This window comes from Parasteatoda tepidariorum, chromosome 8 (genome assembly GCF_982258835.1).
Source record: "Parasteatoda tepidariorum strain Cologne lab strain chromosome 8, Ptep-v5.0, whole genome shotgun sequence".
Taxonomy (NCBI): domain Eukaryota; kingdom Metazoa; phylum Arthropoda; class Arachnida; order Araneae; family Theridiidae; genus Parasteatoda; species Parasteatoda tepidariorum.
Genome location: NC_141762.1, coordinates 97,730,130 through 97,753,865, shown reverse-complemented (window position 1 = coordinate 97,753,865; position 23,736 = coordinate 97,730,130). Strand labels below are relative to the sequence as shown.

The window sequence follows — 23,736 nt, the reverse complement described above, 5'->3', positions numbered from 1 at the left end:
TTGGTAAATAAAAAATCAAACGCGCATCAGTACTGCAGGGAGAATGCGCTGCAAAACTAAATCCCTCTATTTACCTCAATTTGCTCTTCTGTTTTCCTATTTTGTAATCTGGCAATTTTATTACGAAAATATTTTAAATCATTCTTGAAAATTTTCTCGTACATGTAAGTTCATTTGAATTCGCTACACGCTTTATAGATTTCGTTGTGTGTTCTGTTTTTTCTTTACATTTTATTTTCTGCTTTTACGTGATATTTATTACTTAATGTTTTCTATTTTGTTTCAAAATTTTTTTGAGCGCTCCTCACACTTTTGTATTGATATATTTTTCTTTGGCTATATTGATACATTATTTGAAAGCATTTCTTTTTGAGGATGTAATCGTGTGGCCTTATGATGAGATTATATTTTTTCCCCGGATTTTGCTTTAAAAAAAATATTTTTTAATTTTTTTTAAAAATTGTGTTATTTAATTTTAATAATTTTTCTTCTTCTCTTTCATCATTCTGTAATTTTTTCCGTGTTTTTTCAACATTTTGAACTTTTAATGCCTCTTGGAAATTACATTTGGAACAAGTAATTCATAGAACTAATTTTCCAAAATGGCTATTATTATAATGCCTCAAAAAGTTTAATTTGAATAAAAGAATAGCTCTTTTAAGCGGAAACGACATTAATTAAAATTATTTATAACTAAAAAAGAATCATTTATGGACATAGTAAAGAAGTTAAGAAAATCTTATGGTGATACCTCACAATTAGTATCATCTCATAATAACTTTGCCATATATGATTGATTATGTAAAATATTTTTAATGTATATAATAGGCTAAAACACCGTGCTGAATTCAACGTGCCAACGAATAAAAGTTCATAAACAATACTTCTAATTATTTCCAGCTCTGATTTTGAATAAAAACAGATTTATTTATCATTTTAATAATAGTAAATTATTATAAATTATGGTGTTATTTCTTATTTTAATAAATTCAAGAGCATTGAGCCAACAATTATAGTGGTACTTTTAAAATATGAAAGAGTAAAAATGTTAAATTTGGTTCTACTTATCGTTATACAATAAAGTTTAAGAGCTCTCTGTTCTCAACTTTCCTTTCATTCTTTCTATTTATTTTTTTATTATATATTTATTTATGAATATTTAATCATATTGATAAAATCAAATTCCTCAACAACTATAAACTTTGTAAGTTTCCCAGATCTCGCGAAAAACCTGTGGTTTTATTTGTTTACAGCAGAAAATATCTACCATTCACGTTTATAATAACAGTATTTAATTACCTTTTCGCTGCCAGCTAAATCAACTAACAGTAGTTTGCCAAGTAACTTTTTCTTAGTTGCAATGTTCTCTTGTTTAACAACTATCTGGAAGATAGTATGGCTCCTTGAACTTACCTCGTTCGCATCTGAAATAGAAATAAAATTCAAATAGTTGTTAATTACAAAGAAAAATAAAAATAATGAAAAATTAGATTAATATTATTATAAATAACTCAAATAACCTGTAGCAGCAATCTGCCTCTTCAGTTTTGCTTTGCAAAAGTGGTTCATTAACTCGCTGACACTTTCCACACAGATCTCAGTGCCTCCCTGGAATTAAAAAAAAAGAACGATCAGAACGAAGAAAATATTGAAGAGTGTCCCAGGATTATTGGGACAAACTTTTTGAAGAATGGGACATCACAAGGACTCGGATTCAAATAAGAAACCAAGGTTGGAAACGTCTTCGTTCGCCTCATTGTGTTGTTTTTAAGATTCATTATGCGAGGTTCCCTGGCCTCCACGTTCTCCTGATTTAAGCGTGAATTTCCTTCTTTGCGGTGTACTAAAAAGTGCTGTGTGCTTAACACCTGTGGATTCCAAAATAGATTGTACTTCTACGGTTTTTTGTTATTTTTTAATTTTTTAATATTTATTGATTTATTTTAATTGCTTATTTATTTAACATGTTTAATTTATTTCATTCATGTCATTTCCTTATTCATTTGTTTTATTTATTTTCTTTTTTTAATTTAATTTACAACAATTTCATGATATTTCATTCTTACTCTGCATTACTTTTATCTTTCACTGGGAAATTTCCTTAGTTTTTGCAGCCCAGTTATTAGTTTTACAGTCAAAATTACGGAAAATTTTAATTGAATATTATTTAATAGTAATTAAAAGTAACATAACACTTACAAAAGACTTATATTTGATGACTTCTAATTTTTTTCTCTCAATTTTGAAACGGAAGATAAACGAATCATATGTGAGCGAATGTATTTAGATGGCTAAAATAAAAATACCGTGAATAATGAGGAGGGAATCTTAGCTTATATTATATTATATTATATTATATTATATTATATTATATTATATTATATTATATTATATTATATTATATTATATTATATTATATTATATTATATTATATTATATTATATTATATTATTATATTATATTATATTATATTATATTATATTATATTATATTATATTATATTATATTATATTATATTATATTATATAATATTATTTACTACTATAAAAGGCAGTTTTTTCTAATTTAATCTTAGCACTTAATTATACAATTTAATCTGTTTATCTCAAACCTATTTATCTCGGAAACCTCTACATCTCAAAATTTCTGAAATTCTCTACATTTACTGTCTAAAATCAGTGTATTTTCCATGTTTATGTCGATTTTTTTAAAGCCTCCGTTTCTCAAATTTCTAATATTATAGCGCAAATGTCAAAATTTTCTTTAGCAGTAGAACTTGTAGGCAGAGATGAATTTCGTGAACCCACGGGAAGTAGAGTTGGGGGTGTTTCTTGGAATTCCAATCAATATCCCTGCACTTCCTTCACTAGAAAGTAATACAATGATTCTGGAAGTAAGTGAGGGATTAATGAGTAGTGACCGTCAGGGGTTAGTTTTTCAACATAGATAAGACAGCTAAGAATAGAATATCATTTTCTCCTCAAAATTGCAACCAATGGATCAAAGGATAATTAGGAGTTTTAAAGTGAACTATCGGAAACAGTTGGCAGGCAAACTTGTAGATGCCATCCATGAAAAATGCTATCAGAATTACTGTCTTTTGCCTGGAGAAATGCATCTCTAAAAACTATCCAAAATGGTTTTAAAAAGCTGGTTTTAAGAATAGCTGTGAAGATAATGAACAAGAGGTTGAAAGCATTAGTAAAGAAGAGAAAACTGTTGACGATGAAAATGCAGGGCCAGATTTGCCAGAATGGAATGCAATAAAGTCTGGATTTAATGTTCACATTAGTTTTGAAGATTTTTACAAGTGGACGACTGCCTGGCAACATGCGGAACATTGACAGATGCGGAAATCATAGATAATGTCAAAGGAATATCAAAGGAAGAGGAAGAAGCTGAAGATCATATTGATGAACCAAGAGTGAGAGCTAAAGAAGCAGAAAAAGCGGTAGAATTCTTATTAACTATTCTTGAATCCCTGGCAAATGTTGGCTATGAGGGATTCGAGCTCTTTCTAACCTTAAAAGAATAGTCGAAACAAATAAGATTATACGTCAAAAATCTTTGAAAAGTTGTTTTCAGTGTTAAATGTACATTAAAAATTTTTTATGTAAATCGATATACATGTCTTCGATATAATGCAATCGATGTTCGATATACATGTAATCGATATGCATTGTTCGATATATGTGTAATCGATGTATATGTTTTATAATTATAGAAATGCCTATTTTTTTCTACTTAAAGCAATTAAAGCACTTTTAATAGAATTTCTTAATTAAATTTGATTTTTTTAAGTACCTTGTATTATATTCCAAATTTACTGCCATAAAAAGGCAAATTTTACTAATGAGAGGAGAATCTTTATTATATTAATATTCCATACTTACTACTATAAAAGGCAAATTTTTCTTGTCATCATACACTTTTAAATTCCTCTTTTGTGAGTCTGAAAGATAAAATAAGAAAAATTCATTGATCATAGATTTTTTTTCAAAGAAAAAAATAAAAGGTAGATACATTGCAAAACAATATATTGTATGAATGCTGCTTTTTTTTTTCCTTGTGAAAAGGCACTAACGGTCATAAAAAATCATAAAACATACGTTTTTCTTTTTTTATAAAAATTCATTTGCAAACAATTAGTATAAATTTTACTTACCATTAAACAAGTCATGGATTCTTTCCAGATATATCTCGTAAAATGAAATCTGAAAAATTAATTAATAGTAATAGTTAGCAATTAATTTATAGAAGCAAATTTTAAAAGTACGATCTTATTTTCTGAATTTATTTCAATTGTTTTTTACATATTTAACCACAATTAACACTCTGCGAATTAGTTTTTTGCGTAATGTTTCGATACATTTATAGTTAATACACATATAACATGGAAATTTTAAAACAAAATCTTATTGTGTCCCCAAAGTATGTAGACCCTCGATATAACAGTATATCTCTCTACAACAATATATTGTTGTAGCGAGGTTTTACTGTAGTTTGAGGCAGTTTTAATGACTTATTAGAGACATGTAATTATAAACATTAATTTTAGTTTTTGATATTTAGAAATGACTTACATAACTAAAAATAAAACTGAAAAAGTTCATTCTTCAGCAAGAATACAAAAGACGACGGATGCAGTTTGCTTGATAATCTTAAAAAATTTCATTTAAGCATTTAACTGTTAACCGTGATAAATCAGTTTGAATATATGTGAGACATCAAATATTTGGAATAACATGACAACAATTCCTACCTTTATTTCACATTTTGAGTCAAGTGTGGACTCAGCTTGGTTGAAAATATCCTGGGCTACACGTGGTATGATTCCAAATTTATCCATATTTGCTACGTCACCCTGAAAATAATTAACTACATAAGTGACAGTAAAATTTCCCGTTGGCTCTAATCCATCTTAATTCATGTTTTTAGGTAAATTTCAAGCATGTCAAATTATGTTTTAAATCACCTTTTTCGTTGGGTCTTTAAAAGTAATAGTCTTTGATTTTCTGAAATTGTATGGCTTATAGAACATGAGAGAAAATAAAAGTATTTTTAATGAAATAGAAATTGTTGATAAAAAAAAATATTTAAATTGCGTTTTAATAAAATATGCAAAGCAGAGAATTTCAGGGATTGTTTATTATGAATAAAAAACACAGCTGATAACATGGATAGTAAACAATCCAGTAGATTTTACGAAATAATATAAATTTCATGATAATTTTTACATAATGTCCTAAATATTCAACGCAAAGAGAATTCTAAGTATTTTTATTGTCATCAAAATAGAAAAACTGTTATATTTGCCACTCATGATTGACATTAAAAATACTTGAAATGTTATGTATTATGTTTACTCGTTTCAAATATTAATCTGCATTTAATTCATCAATGATACTTAAAATATTTTTTTTAATTAATTTAAGAACAGAGTTCTGAATAAAAATAAACTGAACACTTTAGAGCAAAAAATTTTGAACTGATTTCTATAAATAAGGTTCATTTCACTATGTATTGGTAATACTTATTTAAATATTCCAACAAGCAAGCAATAATCTGTACAGCAATTCTATTTCAATTGGGATTTTTTTTTTAGGAAACTTACTTAATTTCAAGGAATTTTCTAAAATGTACAAAACCCAGGAGAATTTAAATGAAATCAGTAGACCAGGAGAAACTGGCAAAATCCTGTAGTCTACTGGAAAATCCAGTAGAGTTGGCAGTTATAATAGTGTGCTAGTAACTACAAAATTAAATTTGTAGGGATGTTTTCTGGAATGTGTTTAACCTTTTGCTTACGGATGGCACAACCACACGTGATGGAACACCTCAAGCAACGAGTTAAATAACAAACATCACTAGAAAGAGATAGAGGGCCGGGATAGCCTGGTCGGTAGGGCGCTGGGCCCATGTCCGAGAGTTCCTGGGTTCAAACCTCGCCGGCTGAAGACTCCCCGTGTAGTTGGTGACTGATGCACGTTAAATTCTGTCGAGTCGCAAAGTCCTCCATGTTCCCATAACAAATCAATACCTCTGGGGGTACTGGATTGGAGATCGATCGTTCTCTGATTCAGGTCAAAATTACGATCTGTGGATGAATGAACGGATGTAAGAATGGGTCCGCCTTATAAACGGGTGTGACGTATGGTGTGGCTGAAGTCAGATTCTTGGCCATAGATGGCGCCACTGAAAAACAAGAAACGCACTCTCTGCCTCAAATTGCTCGGCTTCGCCAAGCTGGCTTGCTAATGTGGCAAGTGACATTAGAAACAACAACAACAACAGAAAAGAGCTAATTGCTTGCACCAACGACAGGCTTTTAAATATGATTTGGTTCACTGTTTGAAGACTATCCCACATAGCAAAATAGGGTTTATTTTCAGTCAGCAAAAACCTATTAATATAAACCTAAAAAGGTTTGTTATGCGGTTTGCGTGTAAATCTTCTAACCTTAAAAAGATATGTGTGACAATCTGCTCTATTCTACGGATATTGCCCTAATCCAAAACCTTCCAAAACAACCTTCTATATCAAAACCTCAAATCGAGGTTGACTTAGGGCGTTCGAGGGTGAAAAAAATCCTTTGATTAAGCTAGTCTCAAGGTGAAGATAATCTTAAATGTAGGTCATTATAAGGTTTCTCTTCTCAAAGTCTTGTATGCTCAGCTAAAATCCACATTGTTATGAAATTTTAAGGGACAATGCAATTTGATCCTATCGCTAGTGTGACCTCAGAAAAAACGTCTTTATGAACCTAAGTGACCATTTTACCTAAATGGCAATATTTTTTTAAAAAAAACTTTAAAAAACAATTTTTTAATCCTTTTAGGATGAAAGGTTTGAAACCGCAACATTTTTGCTTTACTGGAAAAAGGTTTTTAGTTTTACACGTAAACCGTATTACAAGCCGTATCTTTTTATGTTTACATTAAAAAAGGTTTTTGTTAAGGGAAAATAAACCTTATTTTGCTACGGGGGATATGCATTCTTAAATTCGTACAAAATATATTTTTGTTTGAGCTTTAAACAGTTAAACTAAACATTTTGAGAAAAAAAAATCATTATATTACCTCCATGGTGAATGTCTTTCCAGTTGATGTTTGACCATAAGCAAGTATGGTGCCGTTGTAGCCTTCAAGAACACCTATATAATCGATGATTATAATATGAAAATGCATGAAATGGAAAAATTAAAATACAGTCGGACTTCTATTTAACGAACTTCCATTTTGCGAATTTCTCTATTTTGCGAAATTTTTCGAGGAACGAAGAACATTTTGGAAATTTCTTCTTAAAATAACTTTTGAGTAACGAAGTGAATTTTCTATTTAACGAACATTTCTTTGAGAACCACATTCCCTATTTCCCAAAATATTTCGAAACATTTCAAACTTGTTAACGCATTCTATAGGAGAAATGGCTTTGAAATAATTTTCGAAGCCACTTTTCGCTTTTTGTTTGCATTTCAAACGAAAAACTCAGACAAAATTAACAGATTTTATTAGCAATTAAACTTAAGAACCCATGTGGTAATGTATTTGAAGTTACTTTTAAAATAAATGCAGCTATAACTTTATACATAAATTTAGCTCCTTTTTTTTTCGTTGAAAAGATATGTAGCGTGATAGTGTAGCACTGGATAATGTTTTGCTCTATTCTTGCTTTCCATGCAGATTTCTTTTGCGGTTAAGATTTATAAAATAAATAGCAGATACTAGTCTACAAGATAAAGGTGTATCAATTGCTATTTCAATTATATCTACTGTTTTGGAATTTAAAGCCTGTTTTGTGTTAAGTATTTCAAAAGTGATTTTCTGTTTAACGAATTTTCCACATAACGAACTCATTATCAGGATTTAACGACTTCGTTAAATAGAGGTCCGACTGTATTTCAATACTGAAAAGAGAACATCGCTGTAATTTTTCAATTACGTTGGTAACCTGCAAACATTGTTTATTAGTAGGGGAGAGTGGGGTCAATTGTATCATTTTTTACTTAACTATTTTTAACTAACAAAAAATCCAATATATTATTAGTATTAATTGACAGACGAGTAAAGTAGACTATCCTCTACAAGAAGAAAAATAAATACCTGATTTTAAATATTATTATATTAGTTATTAACAATTTTTGACAGTCGTGCAGTTGTTACAATTGTCTCCACTTACGGGGTCAATTGTAACAGTTCATAAATTCAACTAAAACATAGCTAATTATACATATTATCATAGTTGTGATATATTTTTTTATTGATCAAAATAGTAGTGATATTTTAGGAATAAAAATAATAATGAGCAGAAACCTAAAGGGTTAAACTTTTAGCTTTAAGGGGTTAAAAATTTTAATTTATGCTGTGAAAAGTGACAAATGAAATAATGCACATGCAACATAATATAAATGATATAGGAAACTACTGGTGGTTCTTAAAGAGTTAAGGAATGGTTTGCAAACATAGGATTATTTATTTTCAGCTGTTAAAATCGTCCCTTTACTTATTGTTACAATCGTCCCCAAGACGCCATTTCAGCTTCATTTGTTAAAAACAATGCTAGTTAATTAGCAAAACTAATCTCTTTTTTTTATTGAATTGTTAATTAAAGTGTCCACTTACATATTCGATTACTAAATTTTATTTGTTTAAACAAAATTACTTTGTTACAATATAATATTCTAATACCAAAAAAAGTACTTGCGTGGCGTGAAAATATCTTTTGTGATGTAACTCTTTCAAAAGTACATAAAAATGGTTGCCATCAAGGGTGTACATGTAGATTTATTAAATACACCTTGTGCGCTACCTAGGAACCAAATCTAGAACCCGATACTCGAAATTTTTGCTCTGTTACAATCGTGGCCTGTTACAATTGACCCCACTCTCCGCTATAATCTTTCAAACACGATTTCCTTAAACTACAAGCTGAATTTTAATAAAACGAATAAATATCTTACTTATTTAGATTTTCTTGTTTTTATTTATTTTTTTTTTCTCTTACAGTCTCTGGCCAAATTATTAGACGCACTAAAGATTCTATGCAAAATCTTAATTATAAGATGGTATTTATACAGCTTTATTATTTTTACACGAATGAAACCAGTTTGCATCTGCTTGCGCTTTAGTATCGATTGGTTAACATTGTAATGCAGTACGTTAAAAGTAAATACAAACAGGAAGTATATAAAATACCCCTTGAATAAAAACCCATTACATGTATGCTTGAATATAAAAGTATTGCATATTATAAACTCGAGCAAAACATGTTATTATTAAAAAACAAGAGCGCGTCTAATAATTTGATCTAATTATTATAATATACTACTATAATGCCTGATATAATAGATATTCTATATTTATGTAATATATCATCTAATTTATCCAATCGTCGAATTTATATCAAATATCGTTTAATTCAACCAATTGACACACGAACGTAAACAAGTGCAAACCGCGTAAAAACAATAAAGCTTGTATAGCATCACCTGATAATTAAGATTTTACATAGAATATTATAATGCGTCTAATAATTTGGCCATCAGGAACTGTAGTTTTACTTCAAATTAGTGCTTTAGTAGTTTTTATTACAGTAATTTACCTCCTAAAATTTCTAAAAATAGTAACTCGATTAAGTTAAAAATCAGACAAATTGCCTTTGTCCTTTTTTTTTATTCTCATGCTATTGAGTCAGAGAAACTGATTGAGGTATACCAACATATCGAGGATATTAGTGTCCATTGCCAGAAAAGTGCCCTGTTGTCATGGAAACTACTCGAAAAATAATCCACATGCGCCATTAATTTCAATAAAAAAAATTTGTGAAAATTTCAGGATAAAATTACTGTGAAATTTTACAGAGCAAAATAATTTAATATACTGTGATTTTTAGAGAAATATTTGCTTAAAAATCACTGAATCACTTTAATTAAATAAACAATACTTTTTATTTCATAACCGTCGTTGAACAGCCGATCTAATTTCATTGGTTTACGAGTACTAAACATTCAACTCCATAGCCTTGTCATTTTGAACCCAATCCAGAAGACAAAGGCACTCCTGGATCGAGTATTGGGAGAAATTTGCCTTCGTGGAGGACTTTTCGATGGAGCTAAGCCGCATTTGCGTTGCATGGAGAGGAGGACCACGCCATGGTTAGCCGGACAGCAAGGGGACTCTAACCCATGACCCGTCTACCGCTGAGGATATTTCACGTCAACACTGTGGTCGGTGCAAGCCGGATGCGGAAATCGCATCGACCCGGATTCGAGCCCGGTTCTCGTCACTGGAAGGCGAACGCTCTTAATCCCCTGGGCCCTCACGGCTCGAATAAATAAACATTACTGAACAAAAAATTATAAAAATTATAGTAAACTTTTACTGTAAAAATGTGTTTTACGATAAAATGAATTTGACGAATGATACACTCAGGGTGCCATCATTTTTTATTTTATTTTGATCCGGAATTTTTTACAGTGTACAAGCATTTAACTCACTCAGATAATTATCTATATGCATCATGTAATATCAACTCTTAAAAGTCCTTTCATGTATATATATATATATATATAAATATATATATATATATATATATATATATATATATATATATATATATATATATATATATATATATATATATATATATATATATATATATATATATATATATATATATATATATATATATATATATATATATATATATATATATATATATATATATATATATATATATTCTGTAGAAGCTAGAATAAAACAAAATGAAAACTATTTACTTACTGGTAACAATTGGCTTAGCTACATCATTGTAAACTTGTTGCTGAGATGCGTGTGGAGCAAACACTTTATCAAAAATATACACTTTTTTCTAAGGAAGAAGAAAAAAAGTCTTATTCATTAAGGCTTGACTTGGGTAAGGGGAACTTGGGGGATAAACTTCTCTCTTAAATTCAAAACCCTTTAAAAATTCACTAGTCCTAGAGAATTTTCTTCTCTTTTGCTGAAATTTCGATGAAATTCTTTTGATGTTGCAATAGATGGTTTTGCAAGTGTAAAAAGTTACAGGAAAAAGTAGGGTTCTAGTTAATTTTGTTGTCCAAATAACTGAAATTGGGAAAGAAACAAACAAAGCACGTGGTGCTTTTTCTCAACACTGTCTGGCAAAATAAAAACTTTCAACTATAAGTACGATGATGTAGCATGGGTTCACGTGTCATATATTACAGCAGTGCTGCCAACTCCAAGTTTAAATAACCGAAGAATGACCAACTTTGAATAACAGAATTCTCTTTAACTGTTTGTCAAATTTGAAAGACCTCTGTTACATTTCATGTCCTCTCTGCAACGACGCATTATTTACTCTTAATAACAATGCGTTAGCAATTTTAAAAGTCTTACAATAATTTATTTTACCTTGAAACGTCATAATTTAAAAAAAAAAAAGTTACAGATAATATTTAGGATGGTCCAAATCACAAAATTTAGCGTAAGTATAACTATGCATGTCAAAAATGTGGGATTTTTAATGCCTCTTCTGTTACAAGTACTTTTAATTGACTTGCAATTTAATTATGAGGCTCTTTTACTATTTTATGCCAATTAATTAAACATTGCACACTAAAGCAGCATATTCAAGTAGAATTTTTGGTTTTCATAAGTATTAAATATATTTTTTAGAATAAAATTTTCGAGTGGTTACCCCTCTGTTACGCTTGGAATTCAACAGGAAGAAAATTACTAAAAATGCCAAAGAAATAAATTAGAGAATAAAGGAAAAAAAATATTTTAGTTCTTCCTACATTTAAAAAAAAGGCTAAATTATGGATATTGTATAAAATAATAATAGTATTTTGAAAAAAATGGTAAGAGCAACAAAATTTAATTTTATTATTCATACAAATATAGCATGCAAACATTTGTTCATTCAAGTCATTAAGATTTAATCCAACGAACAATGTTGCATGGAATTGTGGTTAAAAGTACCAGAACTCTGGGTGCCTGCACCCTTTACCTTAAAATTTTATAGAACAAAATAACCTATTTATCAAAATTTTTACATCATTTACTAAAACCACTGAATTACTATAATTAAATAAATATTGCTTTCAAAATTGTGGCTGATGCTAGTTAATTCTGTCGGGTTTACAAAGCTTTTGAAGTTACCATAACATAATGGATGTATGATCATGTCCACCCTGTAAAACAGGATGTAACGTGTTTGTGTGTGTCTGAAATTGTATTCTTGACCATAGATGGCGCCACTTAAAAACTCTCTGTCTTAAATTCGCTTGGCACACTTGCTGGTTTGGCAAATAGGCAAGAAAGACAACAGCATGCCATACATTACATTATTATAACCAAAACTTGTAATTTATCATAATACTGGTACTTGTCCCTAGCCAAATTATTAGACGCACTAAAGATTCTATGTAAAATCTTAATCATCATGTGATACTATACAGCTTGATTGTTTTTACGCGACTTTTTGCACTTGTTTACGTTCGTGTATCAATTGGTTAACATTGTAATGGAATACGTTAAAATTACTACAAATAGGAAGTACATAAAAAATCTCCTGAATAAAAACCCATTACATGTGTGTTTCAATATAGAAGTATTGCTTATAAACTCGTGCAAAACATGCAATAATTAAAAAACTACAGTGCTTCTAATAATTTGGTCTAATTATTGTAATACGCTTATATAATACCTGATATAATAAATATTCTATATTTACATAATATATCGTCTAATTTATCAAATTGTTGAATTTATATTATAGATCGTAATTCAATTAATACACGAACGTAAACAATTACAAACCGGTTTCATCCGCGTAAAAATAATAAAGCTGTATAGTATCACCTGATAATTAAAATTTCACATAGTAGCTTATAGTATGTCTAATAATTTGGCCAGGGACTGTAAACTCTTAATTTAAAAAGCAAGCAAAATCAAAAACATAATAATTTCAGTGCAGGTAATTTTAAATTAAAGAAACAAAAACCTTTATATAAAAACAATAACTTTATGACTTATATCAATTTCCTGCTGATGACAGCCAAACCGAAATTAAAATTAATGGGGGGAAACTGGATCCTACCGCGTGATTTTTCAGCCAATAAAAATGTATTGATAACAGAAAAACTGCGACACCATTATTAGATTTTTATATATATAGTAAAATAATAGAAGACAGTTTTGCTTCTGGTAATATAAAAATTCATTTATCAATTCAAAATGCTTAAAGGCATACTAAGTTAACATTAATTTTTTGATGAGACCATCAAAATTCTTGATGGTCCCGTCAAAAAATTTCGATGGTTTCAGTGTAATTAATGATGGTCAACATCACTTGATGGTCACAATCATCCAACATTTTCCAGTACGTATTCATGGTTTTTGATATGCTACAAACTTCATTGATGAAAAATGTTCAAAATAAGTTGCAATTCTAATGTTGAACCATCATAAACCAGTCCGAATACCTACATTGGAATGGTGGTTGTTCATGATCGTTCCAACATTTAAGATACTGTGATCGAAATTCGTGATGGTTCAGAATGAACAAACCATCAAAATAAGTTGCAATTCTAATGTTGGACCATCATAAATCAGCGCGAATTCCTACAATGAGGTGATGGTTACTTATGTTGGTTACCATCAAGAAATATGATGGTTCATGATGGAATTATTGATGGTTACCATCAGAGTTTATGTTGAACCAACAATAGAAAACCATAAAAAAGTTAGACGTGGGTATGTATAGAAAAGCATATGATAAAATCCAAATAAGAGCACATGACTGAAATTATAAAAATAACTTACCGTAGACAAGTGAAAAACTGATCTATCTTTAGGGAATCTATAACTGCTTTCTTTAATTTCTTCATCATAATCAGTCAGCCCACGCACTCGGCAGTACACTTTGATGTTATTTTGATCTGACATACTTGCAAATATATGAAATCTAGAATCTAAATATTAGCGCAATATTAACACCAAATTAGCATACCGAGATCAATTGAGGAAAAAAAAAAATAAGAATAGTAAACCTCCCTTTTATCCGCTTGAAAGAGACACACATCAATTTTTTTTTATTTTATTAATATCAATTATTTTATTTTTATTTTATAACCGTCGTTGAACAACCGACCCAATTTAGGGTCTAGAATCCAAGGAATTGCTGCATCAAGTATTGGGAGAGATTTGCCTTCGAAAGGACATTTTGAGGGAAATAACCCGAATTTTCGTTGCAGGGAGAGGAAAACCATGAACTCCCACAGTTAGCCTGAGAGCAAAGGCATTCCAACCCACAGACCGTCTTTCCCTGAGGATATTTTACGTCAATACTGCAGTTGGTGCGCATCGGGTGAAAAATTCTTACCATCCAGCCACCGCTGGAATTCGAACCTAGCTCACCTAATTGGGAGGCGAGCCCTCTATTCCTTGTCTAACTACAGACTGCCTTATTTTATTTTACAACCAGCGTTGAACAGCCAACGCAATTTTTGGGTTCACGATTACTAATGCTCAACTCCGTAGCCTTGTAATTTTGAACCCAATTCAGAAGACAAGGGAGCTCCTGGATCAAGTATTGGGAGAAATTTGCCTTCGTGGAGGACTTTTTGATGGAATTGACCCGCATTTGCGTTACAGGGAGAGGAAAACCATGAAAACCTGCCATGGTTATCCTGGTGGCAAGGGGGCTCTAACCTATGAGGCGTCTACCACTAAGGATATTTTACGCCAGCATAGTAGTCGATGCGAGTAGGGTACGGAAATCGTATCGACCAGCCATTGCTGGGATTCGAACCCGGTTCACCTCATTGGGAGGCGAGAGCTTTATCCCGAAAAAATTATTTTTATAATTATTCATTATTTTACAAATTGATAGTCAAAAAAATTTTGAATTTTGAGACATAAATATTTTACATCATTTTAAATAAAGCGATTTCGCATTGTAAAAGTTAAAATTTAAAAAAAAATAGTTCCTGGCAAATCAAATTTTTAAAAAAATCGATTATTTAAAATTATATTAATTATTATATAATTAATAAAAATTATTTGTCTCCCTTTGACCGCTCTCTTGACCTAACTATTGGGATTGAGACCATATTTTCCAGATTGCAGCTGCCCCCCCCCCCCTATGTTTTTCAGTGTCAGGAATGTAAATCGATTGGGGAAAAAAAGATGTTTATTCAGAAAAAGAACGTTTTTGTGTCTGATTTTGTAACTTAAAATAGCGTCCGCATTAATTCATTATAATATTTGACGTCATCCCCGTACACCATTAAAATTCGTTTGATCGAAAATTACCTTTTGAAATACTTGAAAAACACAAAACAGGTTTTAAATTCATAAGCACTAGTCATAATTAAAACAGCAATTGATACACCTTTATCTTGTAAACTAATATCCATTATTCGTTTTATAAATCACAACCATTAAAGAAATCCGCATGGAAAGCAAGAATAGAGCAAAGCATTATCCAGTGTTATAATCTCATGCAACCTACATTTTCAAATAAAAAAAAGCTAAATTTATGAATAAAATTATAGCTGTTTTTATTATAAAAATAAATTTTAAGCATATATTACCACATGCTCTCTTAAATTTTCTTGCTATTGATATATTTCGTAAATTTTGTCTGAGTTTATTGCTTGAAATGCAAACAAAAAGGGAAAGGGATTTTGCTGCTTTCTCTAAGTTAAGTGGATGCGAAACTAAATTCAAGGTTATTTTTCCCATAAAACGCATTAACAATTTTGAAATGTTCTGAAATATTTTGGGAAATAAGGAAAGTCGATCTCAAAGTCAGAGAAAAGTTCTTTAAATAGAGAATTCATTTCGCTATTTGGAAGTTATGTTACAAAGAAATTTCCAAAATGTTCCTGATTCCTCGAAAAAAAAATCGCAAAATAGAGAAATTCGTTCGTCAAATAGAGGTCTGACTGTAACTATATTACGCGTATAATGTATAAAGTATTTTGTAAAAAAAAATTTAAAAAAAAAGCTGCGTGTGAAAACAGATGGAATTTTAAATTAAGTTAATTCAAAATACAGTCAAACCCCGTTATAATGAACATGGGTCATAGTGAACTCCCGGATATAGAGAACGAAATGTTCTCTCCCGTGCCTTGCTATACACATGCAATATTCAAGGCCGGATTAACCATTAAGCACGTGCTTAGGGCACCAGAGGATAGGGGGGCACCACAAAGTCTAACTAAATGTTCGCAGTACATGATTTTTTTCTTCGAAACATTACTTATAAATTTATTATTTTGAACTTCCATTTTAATAGTAGATAACAAGCATTTCTAAGTACGAAATTTTACATAATAAAAGGAAAAAAACGAAAGATGCTATAAATCAAAAATTTCTGGTCTTATAATGAAATTAGATAGTGAATTTCTATGCGATAAAAGCTTTATTTATTTATCCATTACAATGATTCTATAAAATACTGCTACGATTCACGTTTACAGAATATTTTTCGCAGTTGTAACAAAGTTAATACTTCAGCAATTTGATTTTTTTTATGTAAAAAAATTTGATTTACAAAATGCTGATGCAATGATTTGATGACGTAAGAAAATGTGATTTTTGATGTGAAAAAAAAACTGTGTTATGCATGTTTTTGTTTTTATGTGTTGCACATTTTTTAAAAATATTTGCTTATACTATATTTTTATTATATTTTCATTGCAACTGGAAAAAGAAGTTATCAAATTACGTAAAGGTTGCGTTGCAAAAATTTATTTCTAAATTTTGAGTCAAATATTTTTTTTTATTCACTAAGTTAAGAAAAAGGAGCTGTGTAAGTATCATCTTTCGAAATTTCTTTGTGGAGGAGAGGTTAAATTTGCGAGACCACACACTTCGCATCACTTATGATTTTTTTTATCTATATATATCGAATATTGAAATTAGATTTTAAGATTTAAAATATATACTGTGTAATATGAATGCAAACAGCTAGTCTTTTAATAAGGAAAGAATTAGATGTTTCTTAGTCCTTAGAGTCTTGTATAAATACAAATGTTATAAAAGTTGAGCACAAAAGATGAGTAAATTCACAATGCAGGGGTAATTGTGAGCCCAAGTCAAAATTCCGGAAAATTTCTTGAGTTAAAAAAAACAAAAAACAGTTTAAATTGAAAAAAATTTAAACAAGGTTTTTTTCTTATATTTTTTAGTTTACTTAAAATATATTTAAAATTTTACACATACCTATACCATTTACACATAGCTATGATGACCTGGAGAAGTAATTAAAAATTTACAAATATGTCTTTCTTTCTTGAGTTCATGATTATAACAACTATTTACTGATAAAAAATGAATATTAATCATGAATATAAGCTCATAAAGTATCTCTCTGGCTCTCCCTTACAAACAAATAAAATAAACTGTGTTTTTAAGTTCCACCTTTGAAAATTTGATTTCCGGAAACTTCTGTGATCAATGATATTTTGAAACGTCTGGACCTTCGATCTCCGGAAACTTCCAGATCACTGTTAGCGAAAATTCCGGAAATCCGGATTTTTTCCGGAGCACAATCACCCCGGACAATGTGAACCGGATGTTCGTTGACTGAAAAATTCGTTAAAAAGAGTACCCATGAAAACAGATTTAATTTTAAAAGCAAATGTAAGAAATAAGTAGCAATAAAATCATTTTCAATCATTGAATTGGGTTTAGTGCAAGTAAACTATATTTTGTACATCTTATTACGAAATTTGTATAATTATAATTGGGAACTAAGAAAATTACCGAAAATTTCAAATTAAAAATAAATAGCAAATTTGGGAAAGATTTTTGTGAGTATTTTAAAAGAAAAGTTTCGGGCAACGGTCATATAAAGACGAACAAGACTCGTGCAGAAATTTTAGATTTCACCAAGTAACCATTTAATCTATTTAAATTTGTTCCTTTTCCCCAATGTTTATTGAAAATGTTTTTATAAACAATACTTGAGAAATCTTCCATTTCATTGGGCAAATAATTTTAATTATTAAAATTTGAACAGATTTTTAAAGGCAGATTAATGAAATATAAGTTTAATTTTGTTCAAACGAAATCACTGATTTGTTTTTAAGAAAGGCTAAAGTCAGGTGTTTGATAAATAGCCTTGTTATAATGGTTAACTTTGATGTACCTCCACTTAGAAAATATTTATTTTCAAAATTTCTCTTTTATCATCTTATGCCTGTACCGAAATTTTAAATTCAAAAGTTCTTTTTCTTCCTTTTTGTGTTAAAATGTGTACTAAGATCCAGTAGAAGGTATTTCAAAGTTGGTTATTTTAACATATAATATATCATTTAACATTTAATGTATCATAAGTAAAATAACTAGCAAATCTTTTCTTAAAAACTTAAAAGTTTATTTGCAATTCGTAATTAAATTTCATAATTTTAATATGTAAAATAGCTAATATTTCAATAGGCTATTGAAATTACAGTATCGATAATTTTTCCTTATTTTAACAAAGCCATTTCTTGTAAATAAAAATTATAAGGAACAGATAAAACTATTCTTTGCGACTCTAAAAATTATTATGACATTTTTACAGAAGTATGAGAAGAAAAATAAATTTCATGAAAGGAAGAAAAAAAAAGGTAAAATCCTACGTGAATGCACATAAAAAGTTTATTGTACTAAAACATTTTCCTAAATTATTGCTTTCGAAAGCATGCTGTAATAGTGCAAAGCTTATATTGCTTCAGATAGTAGCTAAACCCTTCAAATAATTTTATCAATAATTATTATTCATCTATCAATATTGATTATGTCTAAATCAATGTAAGTGAAGAGTTTAATTTTTCTAAGGCATTATATTTTAATAATAAAAAATTAATTGAACTTAAATGTAAAAATAAAATTAAAATTATGTATTAAAAATTATAATTTTTTGCTCCGAATTGAAAAATTTTTGCATCTAATAATAAAATTCATTTACCTAAAAATAATTCCCTGTCAAAAATAGTTTTTTTTTAAAAATTATTTATTATTAATAGTCGGAGCAATTTTGAATTTAAAAATATACAAATTTTTATGTAATTTTAAAGAATATTAATTTAAATGGTAAAATACAAAATTTGAACGAAATCTGTCGAAATCTTGAGAAATTAAATGTTAAATATATAACTTTTTTGAAATTGAATAATACAATTGTATTTGACTGATTTAGTACACATTAAATTTTGTATTTTGTCATTTAAAATGACATTTGTTAAATTTTCATTTTCAAAAAGTTCTTTCGCCTATTCTCTTAATAAATAAAATATAAAATAATTAATACTTTTTAAAAATTATTTTTGACAAGGAACTATTTTTAGGTAAATAAATTTTATTATTATGTGCTAAATATTTAAGTTCGTTTAAAAAATTCTCGAGATAGGGCTATTTATTTCGAGAGTCAAGAATTCGAATCAATTGGAAAAAAAAGGTATATATTTTTTAGTAAAAGTACTTGTCTGTTTTTCCAATTTAAACTATTTGATTCTTAGTATATAAAAATGCAAACTTTCGACCATAAGTTATTCAAAGTGTTTGCTTTTTTGCACATTGTAGTTATACACAAACAGAAGTTATTTTTTTCATATTAATTGAAAAGTTTTCAATTGATTATGTTATTTTAATTTTTTTGTTTTAATTAGGCTAAATATTTTCTTTTAAAAAAATTTTGATTTTATATTTTGAATTAACACTTGACTTAATAGTAGATATATTTTTAATTGTTAGAGAGGGGCACCAAAATATTTTCAGTGTTTAGGGCCTCAAGAGGTCTTAATCCAGGGCTGGCAATATTATTTATTGTGAAGATAGTGAACTAAAAGAAGAGAGGAAACTGGAAATTATGAACGTTTTTCTGTCTTCGACTGATTTTTTTTTCTTCATTTTTTGAAATTTCTACATAAAATACATATACCGATTTTTAAAACCATCTATTGAGAGGAATGTAGCCATAAACATTTCTTTCTTGGTTTGCATCTTCTATCTCAGCTTCCCCTCCCTAAATTTTTTGTAAGCAAGATGAAGAATAAAATAGAATAGATGAAGAAAAAGATAAAAAATAAAGTTAACACACTTTTTTGTTACTACATATTTTTTTTTAGCTATTTTTGTACTCCTTTTTATTAGTCATTTATTTAAATAACTGGGAGACTTCGCCCCTTGCTCGCTGGCGCTCGCCAACCCTTGGAACTGCTTTCGCAGTTCATTTCGGATTGCTTCGCAATCCGATGCTCCCTCATTGGATACGTTCTTAACGTCTAGCTTTTGTATACTTTTTTGAACACTGAAGTTCCGAAAACGTTTCACTGTAGAAAATTCTAAGCCTGAGCATTTCAATATTAATTTGAAATTGCAAACAGTTCACATATTTTTCTTAAATCACACTATTCTAAATTTCAGTTGTTGAGAAAAGTAACTTGTAAGTTTTGTTTTAAAGTCTTTCCCACCAGAGGGCTAAAACCATGCGTTGTAAAACAATATGAAATAGTACTGAACGCCGGATGTAAAGCATCGGCTTCGATGAAGATAATTTTGTGAGAATTTTTTTGATAATTCGGTGAGAATTCACCCGATTAGACATATGATGTTCACTACGTGCTCTTGCGGGCCGAAGCCTATCAATTAAAAATGAAAACTGTTGCCAGCGCGAGAAGAGAAATATCATCGGTTTTATTGATACATACGTACGTATTAGCGTTTTATATAATATAGATGTGTAATAAAAGGGAGCAGTTCAGAAAAATTAGTTAAAATTGTTTGCAGTATGGTTATAGTGAACCGAAATTTTGGTCCCCTGAGTATTGGATGAAAAAATTGAAATTTTGGTCCCCTCCTTTTAGTAGTTTAACTGCATGAAGACATTTCAGTAAAAATCCAATACCAAGACACTTGTTGTAACTTTCACCTCACACTGTTTAGTTCTTAGTTTGTTTTTTGATACAGATTAAATAATGAAAGTATTAAATGAAGTATGTTTTCAAATTATGTCTTGTCTAAAAAACAACGATAGTTTTAACTATTTATTAAGTCTAATTATGAAATGAAGGAAACATTTTTCAATGCCGATTTTGGTAATAAATAAAATATAAAATAATAAAAATTATCTTCCGATAAATTTCAAAAATCCCAATTTTTAAGAACACTTTTCCTGTCGGAAAAGTTACAAATCTTTATTTATTAACTCCTTGTCAGTGTCGCCCGAATACAGTTCTGGCAACTACTATGTGCATTATTTGTGATACCCGAAGTAACGTTTGGCAGAAGAAAAATTAACGTTTCTATTTTGTGAAGCCCGAGCTGCTTTCGTTTCTCATTTAGGATACTTAATTCACTTTTTTCGAGATAGATGGCATTAGTGGTCCTAGTTTTTCACCGATTATGACTTCAGTAGAAAAAGGGAAATGTGGGTGGGGTTTTTAGGATATACCATAAAAGATTTATAAAATTTATGTATTGAAAATCATATTGTTGTGTTTTTATATTATATTATACTAGTAATATTTTATTTAGCTTCAAAATTTTGTTTTATTTGCTCTAATTGAATTAGATGTTTGTGTAATCCATTACTTTCTTTAGTGAATGTAAAAATTATAAATACAGTAGTTATTGCATTTAAAATTTCATTTTTATAATAAAAAAAAAGCATTTTCTAATTTTTATATTAATATAAGGAACAAAATTAAACAGTCAAAATGATTTTTCATTTTTCTGTTAAGGGGTTAAAAGAACTTTTCTTGTCGGAAAAGTTAAAAATTTTCATTTATTAAAAGTTTAATCCTCTATTTTACGATACCTGAAAATGAAGAAACTGGAATTTTATATGGGATATTAGAAATGCATATTTTAGTGATAGATTCCTGAATTTTCCAATACTGAAATTTCGTAAAAAACCTATTAAAATTTTTTTAAAAGAAATCTACATTTTTTTTTTTTTGTTGAAAAATATAATAAAGAAAGAAATATTTTTTGATTACTATAAATAAAATGAAATTGTACTTATTTATTTAATAAATTTTTAATTTTAACATTCGATGAGGGATTTGCTTGATTATTAGGCAACATTTAATTTTCATTAAAGCAATAAAATGTTTAAAAAGATATTTCAGTCGAAAATTACCAAAGGATTTTCTAAAATTCAAAGGAATTTTAATGTACCTAACTAAAAATTGCACAATTTAATGTCATTAAAAATCCTACGCTTATGTAAAAAGATATTTCAGTTTTTCCTTTTTCTAATTACCGTAGGATTTACTAAAAAACAAAATTTAAAGGAATTTTAATAATCCTAAAAATTGTATAACTTAATATCATTAAAAATTCTATGCTTAGATAAAAAGATAAAGGATTTTTTTTGAAGTAATCTTTTTCAATACAATTTTTTTTTTCCAATTACCAGACGATTTTCTAAATAAAAGGAATTTTTTTAATAAAGAAGGAAAAATGGCAATTACTCAACAACTCAATATTACTAAAAATTGTGCAATTTAATATTACTAAAAATTCTTCGCTTAGTATTTATAAAAGCGGTTAGCGTAATATTACTTAGCTCTTAATATTACTAAAAATTATGCTACTTAGTATTACTAAAAATTCTACGCTTAAAAAAAAATATTTCAGTCGAAATTTTTTCAATTTCCAAAGGAATTGCTAAAATACAAAATTCAAAGGAAATTTTTTATTAAAGTAGGAAGATGGCAATTATTGTACAACTTAATATTACTAAAAATTGTACTACGTATTATCACTTAGCTCTTAATATTATTAAAAATTGTACAACATATGACTAAACGAAAGCAAAACATATGACTAAAAATTCTACGCTCAGCGCTTGCAAAAGAACATTGATTATCCAGAAATATACAAGGAAGAAAAACTATTTGATTTTACTCACGCTGTTTAGTACGTCGTCTTCAGAGCTTCAATAAAATGTTCCAAAGATTGTGAAGGGTAGTAGATTATAGAAACTACCAACTATAATGCGGCTTTCAGGAAAACTCCTCTAGACACCCGTCTCGCGTCTTGGCGGGTACTATGGTTACGAGGAAAGGTCACTTCGAATAGGGGTGAGAGGGTGAATAGTTTTGCTTTAATGTTGGCATAGGTCAGCGTGAGTAAACCAATCAACACCTTCTTTCCTCCATTTCATCCCCATTAGAAATGCACGCTCGCTTGTTACCATAGCAGCAGACAGCTCCAGACTTTCAGTCTGGAGGAGTTCTCCTCCTGCTGCTATGACGTTCAATTCAAAACTAGTTTATAGCCTTATAGGATTGGTTAAACTTGAGTCTTACTGGGTGGTCCCTTTGCAGACGAAACTAAATTCCCTAAGATTTTTGGAATAACATTTCTCACCATTTTACAGATTTCTGTAATATGAAGAACAGTGATTATACAGTTAAACCTTGCTACAACAATATTTTGGCTACTAAATAAATATATTGTTGCAGAGAAGTATATTGATATATCGAGGTCCCACATACTTTGAGGATGCAATAAGATTTTTTTTTTAATGTTATCTGTGTCTTAATAAATGTACTTATATATTATATTATGCAAAAAATTAATTTGCAGATTGTTAATTAGGATAAAATATTAAAAACAATAGAAATAAATTCCAAAAATAAGATTGTAAGCATACCTGAAAAACATTTTTATTGAAAATAATCTGATATTTTTGCTTTTTTATTCATTTTTTTTTTTAACTAGTAAT

At 29.0% G+C, this 23,736-nt stretch overlaps 1 protein-coding gene across 3 annotated transcripts in view; it reads right to left on the bottom strand.

Annotated features, from left to right (window-relative positions):
• Window positions 1-23,053, bottom strand: part of LOC107457386 (uncharacterized) — a 39,822-nt gene extending 16,769 nt beyond the window's left edge. For all 3 annotated transcript variants that reach the window (XM_087169474.1, XM_087169476.1, XM_087169477.1), the window contains exons 1-9: window positions 22,918-23,053; window positions 13,830-13,978; window positions 10,782-10,869; window positions 7,080-7,153; window positions 4,763-4,864; window positions 4,166-4,214; window positions 3,894-3,952; window positions 1,521-1,608; window positions 1,300-1,424 (exon numbers count right to left, since the gene is read on the bottom strand). In XM_087169474.1, coding sequence (XP_087025600.1) covers window positions 1,300-1,424; window positions 1,521-1,608; window positions 3,894-3,952; window positions 4,166-4,214; window positions 4,763-4,864; window positions 7,080-7,153; window positions 10,782-10,869; window positions 13,830-13,952 — 708 coding nt within the window. In that variant the 5' untranslated portion in view covers window positions 13,953-13,978; window positions 22,918-23,053. The remainder of the gene's footprint in view (window positions 1-1,299; window positions 1,425-1,520; window positions 1,609-3,893; window positions 3,953-4,165; window positions 4,215-4,762; window positions 4,865-7,079; window positions 7,154-10,781; window positions 10,870-13,829; window positions 13,979-22,917) is intronic.
• Between the last annotated feature and the right edge of the window lie 683 nt (window positions 23,054-23,736).